Source organism: Anarrhichthys ocellatus, unplaced genomic scaffold (genome assembly GCF_004355925.1).
Source record: "Anarrhichthys ocellatus isolate YVR2014 unplaced genomic scaffold, GSC_Weel_1.0 scaffold3100, whole genome shotgun sequence".
In the NCBI taxonomy this organism is placed as follows: Eukaryota; Metazoa; Chordata; class Actinopteri; order Perciformes; family Anarhichadidae; genus Anarrhichthys; species Anarrhichthys ocellatus.
The window spans coordinates 1-6,240 of NW_022283074.1; the positions used below are offsets into that span (position 1 = coordinate 1).

The following is a 6,240-nucleotide window of genomic DNA, read 5'->3' on the forward strand; positions in this document are numbered from 1 at the left end:
TTCCGCCAGTGATTGCCCATGACATACACACGAGGACAAACACACACCTGACTGCCTGCATTTGTGTGTGTGCTACAGACAGGATTCATGTATATGTGTGTGTGTGCATCCATGCTTCCGTTTCCTCAGGATAAACAATACCATCCAAGCCTATTATGAATCTGCTGAGCAAACTGACACTGATTGGACACAGCACACACATTCACAAACAAAACACAAGCAAAACTCCGTCTCTCAATTAACTTACACATGCAGGATGACAGGAGTGCGTCAGACTTTTTGGGCCAAGATGGCTACCCTTGACCTCAATCCCTCCATATGGAGAGCACTGTAGGAAGGAGGGGGCGGAGACTCACCGCGCAGCCAACACCTGAGCAGTTACCGCAGCAACAGCAAGTGGAACAGTTGGCTGGCGTCGCCTGGCTGAAATAATGAATTACCTGGAAAAGCCCACTGGGAAGCAAAGACGACTGCTGGCAGTTCACGGGACGATTGGAAGCATCGTCCTCCATATAATAAAGTGGTCATTCAAACTGGTCTGCGGAATAGTGCTAATTACTGGCCAGGGTCAAATTCAGAGAGGAGCACCTACCTGAGCGTTTTGGTGGTCATGTCGGCTGCTGTGATGCCATGGTACATCAGCGTTTCGTTCCACACTGGGTTAAGCGTATTCTTCAGGGTTTTTGTGCGTAGCTTGTTTGCCTGAGGAGACAAAGGAGAAATATGAAAAGAAACTCATGGAAGGGGAAGGATCAAAAGAAGAAAAGAGGAATGAAGAAAGTTTCAAGGGTGAAGAAGCAAACTCGTCAGATCAGAATGAAAGAAAGAGAATAAAAGATCATGAAAAAGGAAGGGGAACGAGTGACACTAAAAGATCAAGAAAGGAGACACAGAAAGAGTGGGGAACCATCATTTATTTCCGTCCCTCATGAAATCGCAGACATCTGCTGCCTACTTTGTAGAGGAGAGTAAGAGGACGCGAGGCTTCCCTCGCCTCACCTGTCTGTCCATCTCCTCCCCAACATGATAGGACAGCCAAACCTCCAAAACAAGCACTGTGTCAATGTACACATTCAGCATGAAATATTTTAGCTTTCCAAGAGAGGAGATGGCCACTAGCCGCTTGATGTGTTAAATGTGTTCCACTCATCAGTGTAATCATTGGGGTTATTTTGAAGATTTTAGAGCGCTCCCTTTGGAGCCATAGAAGAAATTACACAACTGTTTTCACAGCGTTGCGATGACTAAACTGACCTTCATTTGTAAAATCTGTGGAGTGTCCCTTTTAAAACACACCAATAAGCCACAATGTCCTGTCACAATGTGTTTTAATCCGCCACTGAAAATAGTCCCCAACAAATGCACAATTTACTATTTTCCTGCTTGAGTTAACGCTCGACCAGAATTAAAGTGCCCAGCTTTTGGGTAGTTATTCCGTTGTAAGTATGTACTCGTGACCCATTTAAAAAAAAGAAGAAAAAAAAAGATTTGCATTTCCAGTAGGAACAATTTTGCTCGGGATTGGAGGAGTCTGAAAGTATCGATGCATATTGATTTTGGTCTTTTCATGGGATGTGATGACAACAAGAAAAAAAATGGAGCATCAACAGCCTTATCTTTTAAAATTTAAAATAGTATATAAAGTGGTGACAAATATCTGAACCAGTTACACTGAAATGCTCCATGCATTGTAATGCATCAGTTACAAGTATCCAATTTCATAGTAAACACAGAGACTAAGACATTTTATCTTTTAAAAATGAATACTTAACATTTGATTGTTTTTGTTAATAATACTTTTACTAAAGTAGGCAGGATCTTTTCTTGGGATTTTACATTATGGTATTGCTATTTTTATTCAAGTAAAGGATCGTCCACTAGTGTTTATGCATAGCTTCAGTATATACATGTACTTGCTGAATGTCCAGCTGGTGGACACTATTCTCTCTAAATACTCTAGCTTATGTCTGAAGCCTCTCAGAGAAACACCTCATCTCACTCTCTCTCTTTTCCTTTCTGCCACAGTCACAGTCTCTCTCTTCACAGTCCCTCTTTTATTCTCAATTTTCTGCTGGAAACTTTTGGCTTATCTACAAGAGTCAGCCCCCCAGAGCTCGCTGAATGAAGGGAACAAGTGTCATTCATGTCATTTGTTTGATTCATTAATGTGCAGGAGGAGACGTTCACAGGCAGAGTCACGACTTACAGCGGTGTTGCACAGCTGTATGTGGGCCAGCACAGCTCAACAAAACAAATAGCCTATTTCACAAATAATCACCACTCCTGTTTGACTGAATTGGGCAGGTTTTCTGAACACATCTTTTTACATGCTTCATCTACACACCAGTTCCCTCTCACACTCCCTGCCTCCATTTTCCCTCTACACTGGTGCTTTTGCATCTGTTTCTAAATGTTTTATCTCTAGCCCTCCATCTGTCCATCACACTCTCCCTGCTTTTTCTCCATCTGTCTGTGGATCTTTTTATTTATTTCACACTCCCTCTCTCTCCCTCTCTCAATCCCTACTTCCCAGAGCTGTGGAAGTAAGGGTCTGTGTTTTGAGGGAATCGTCCGTGCACCACGACTAGGAATGGGACGATGAAAATCCCAAGGACCAACACAGAGGCTCTGCCAATTACTGTGTCCATACATGTTTGTGTGTGACAATGAGGGATGGAGTGGCAGAGAAGGAAAGCAGATGAAGGCTGAGTCTCTGTGTGACTGTGGCTAAAGCCTTAGCCAGTGTCTGCATATACACAAGGTCATGCGCCGCATGTGTTGCAGTGCATGTTCCACATCACAAAGACAGCATCCAGGACTCTAATCATTAAAGATCATGAGCTGGAGGACGAGAGACTGAGAGAGAAGCAAAATGAGTGGGCAGAGGAGACGTGTGCCTCTGCTCTCTATGTTTTGACAACTCAGTTCTTTCGCAGAAACTGAAACCTTTTGTGTTCTGGATTACTCACTGTAGCGTTTGCTTGCAGAGTCTGAATGTGGACATGGAGCAGGTGTGTTGGTGCGCGTCCGCTATACTCACTTACACTACGTGTGCACGCTTCCACTTCTCACGTGGCGTGGCCCCCCTCTGGTGGGTATTTAACAAATGGCTGTTCATTGGTACTTACTTACTCATTGACGCTTTCTCTGGGCCCCCCCTCATCAACACTTGCCTGTTGACGTGAGCCGTGTAACAATCCTCCCTGTTTCCATGACAACCACCTGCTGCTGTCCTCCCCTCATCTGTCTCTCCCTCCCTCCCTCCATCCACTCCCTCTCTCTTTCTCCCCCTTTTCTCACTCTCAGTTGTCTCCCCTCTCTCCACACACTGTTGGTATTTCAAGGTCAAATAGTGAGATAGAGACAGCGATAGCGGTGGAAAGTGGGGAAAAGAGAGCGATAACAATGGGAGAGAAAACAAACAGAGGAAGGCTGGAGGACAAAAATCCCCCAGACGTTGTTATTGGTAGCCCCTTAGACCTCAGACAGTTGCCTTATTCAACCTATCTTGGCTCAGCATCCTCCCCGCACTTATCATTACCTCATTTCGTGTCAACCTTGAGCCAAAATGGCCGACAACAGGTTGCATTCTGCCTTAGCTGGGGGTTCCTGTTGTGGCAAGCCTTATCTTCCCTGCTTCTTGAGCTGAAAACAAGGCAAGAGCGGTGCAGCAGACCAGAACGTGTTTGTGCTCGATAAAGCTGAGCATTGGACGAGCCACATTAAGCGGCAACCGACCGAAATGCTCCCCGCTCAATGGCTTGAGACGACACATTAAATTAGCCCACTGCCATGTCATATTTTTTGCAAGAGCATTTTGACCTTTTCATGGCGTCTGAATCAACAAGGGAGATCTTTTAAAAAGTAAATAATTGTTTTTTGTTTTCTTCAGATGAATAATGCATGAAATGTTTCCTATTTTTTAGCCTTTTCAATACATTTTTTTTTTTTTTGTCAGCAGCTTCTGTGTGATGTGGGACTTTCCTCAGTGTCAGTGTCTGGGACAGCCCAGTGTGGTAGCATGTTACGTTAATTGCCACAGAGGTAAGGTTGGAGCAGTGACCTTGCTAGCCCCAGGGAGAAGATGAAGCTTGACGTATGGATCAGCCAGTCCATTGGAGTCCATGGCTTTCAGTCCCTGTTGACACAAGCAGACACACACAAAAACACATTATGAACTGTCAAAGGTAAACGTCATCATGCCCTCAAACACTTCGTACAACTGACAGGGTCAGAAAAAGATAGAAGATATGACGGACGCGTTCTACTGTAGTTACATCTCAATAGCGCTCCTGGGCGTGTCCTTCCATGCCACTATTTTCTACCATCCTTGACTCCTTTATGTTGTCCTCAAGGGAAATGTTCAGTGAGATTTACATAATTAACATCATGTGTCAGTACACATGTAATACAAGGCTTGTGTCCTTGCACGATGGCCAAACCAAAATGAGTCTGCTACAGCAACAAAGTAACATTATCCAACATTTCACATAGCCATGAGATGATTTAGTCTTGAATTGACAAGCTGCAGAGGGTGTGTGGCAAACACGCTACTTTAAAAAGGTTGAGAAAAAGCAGTCTGACGTCTTGTGTAAACGCCTTACAGGAGAATTGTTTTCATTGGGACTTCAAGAAGGATTATGCAACCAGACAGAAGTCTGTTTATGTGGAGAAGATATTACAATTGTGTGTACCTTTGCCTTGTGAACAGTACAATGAAGACAGTTGTTCTCCTGATCAAATAGCAGGGTGAACTCCAACGTTCCCAGGTAGGCTGAAAACAACACAAACCACGGCAATTACTGCCAGTAAAGGGACAGAAATGCTCAGTCTCACACACGCAAACACACACTTACTCAAAAGCTCTGAGTCATATTTGTAGCAGATGGCCTCTAAAAAAACATGATGCTGCCTAATATGAATTGATCTGTCTTGTTTGATTACGGTTTGGGAATGAGCAGAAACTTTGCAGGCTGAGTCCAACTATTGCAACAATTTCTAATAAATCATTGGAGAAGCTGTGTCACATAAAGTGGGAGTGACTCTTGGAAAAATGCTCAACTTCACAATTACTCTGAAAGCATATGTTGTGCTTCACAGTCAAAAACATGAACTCAGTTTGAATAAAAAAAAAAATAAATGACTCCTCTCTAAAGTTTAAGAATTGGAGGCGTTTGTTTTTCTTCTGCATCGTCTTGTAATTTTCACATGAATAAACATAAACACACAATATTGAACACAACGTTCTTGCCACTGAGCTTTGTTCACCCTCATCAGAACTCACTGTCTTCATCGTCAGAGTCGACCGCCTCCTCCCTGTCTCCATCGTTGTCCCCCCTTCTCTCCCCATCCTTGTATCCTCCACCCGTCTCCCCGTTGAAAGTCTCCTCTTTTAGGATCTTCTTCTCCCTCGGAGGCGGTGGCGTGCAGGGGTAGTCGTGGAAACGCGGGAAGAAGTCTGAGATCTGTGGGATGGGGAGGATGGGGCCCGGGCACACGTTGATGGCAAAGTGCTCCTGCATAGAGATCTTGACCGGTGAGGGAGGGGGCGGACCGGTGGAGTGGGGCGTCGCCGAGGGGGAGGTGGCTGATGAGGAAGGAGTGGAAGTGGAGGAAGGGGGGATGGCCAGGTGGGAGGCGGAGGGGGGCGGCGGGGGTTTGGAGACGCTCATGTGGACTGTTGAACGGGACTGTTGGATGAAAACGAAAAAGGAGAAAGAAACGAATAAGGTGAGGAAGACAAAGAGAATAACAGCTGGGATGATAGCAGAGGGAAGGGACCAGAGGCTCAGAACTAAAAGAGAAAAACTAAATAACTGTCATATCATCCACCTCCTCTGAGCGTCCAACTCTCCACTTTCTGCGAGTCTGTACAGCAGCACCAGGGGTCATTTATATCTAAAGCAAGTCAACATTGACAATATGTTCACACATAAAAAAACAAAAAAAAATTCACAGTACATCTAAAACACCTGAAGAAAACTGATGTTTCTATTTCCATCCATTGATGCAAAATCTGATTTCTCAACAGCCAAAATAGAATCTGCCAGAACCTTTGGCACTTCAAGTGTGACTCACACATTGTGTCAGCACACCAAGTCTGTGCTCTGAATTATTATTCAAATGTGGTGCTGTAAAGTATGAACAAGTGATGTCAATTGTGTATCTGCACTTCACTCTAATCCTTCCCTTATCTCTCTCTCTCTCTCTCTCTCTCTCTCTCTCTCTCTCTCTCTCTCT

The 6,240-nt window shown here is 44.5% G+C and overlaps 1 protein-coding gene across 1 annotated transcript; it reads right to left on the reverse strand.

The window, feature by feature from the left end:
• Positions 1-6: 6 nt before the first annotated feature.
• On the reverse strand, positions 7-6,013 carry LOC116378751 (double C2-like domain-containing protein beta). The gene is made up of 4 exons (XM_031840666.1): positions 5,285-6,013; positions 4,695-4,774; positions 4,064-4,138; positions 7-702 (listed from the first exon to the last, which is right to left on the reverse strand). Exons 1-4 carry the CDS (start codon positions 5,670-5,672, stop codon positions 589-591), a joined length of 657 nt encoding a protein of 218 aa, XP_031696526.1. The 5' UTR covers positions 5,673-6,013; the 3' UTR covers positions 7-588.
• Positions 6,014-6,240: the final 227 nt, after the last annotated feature.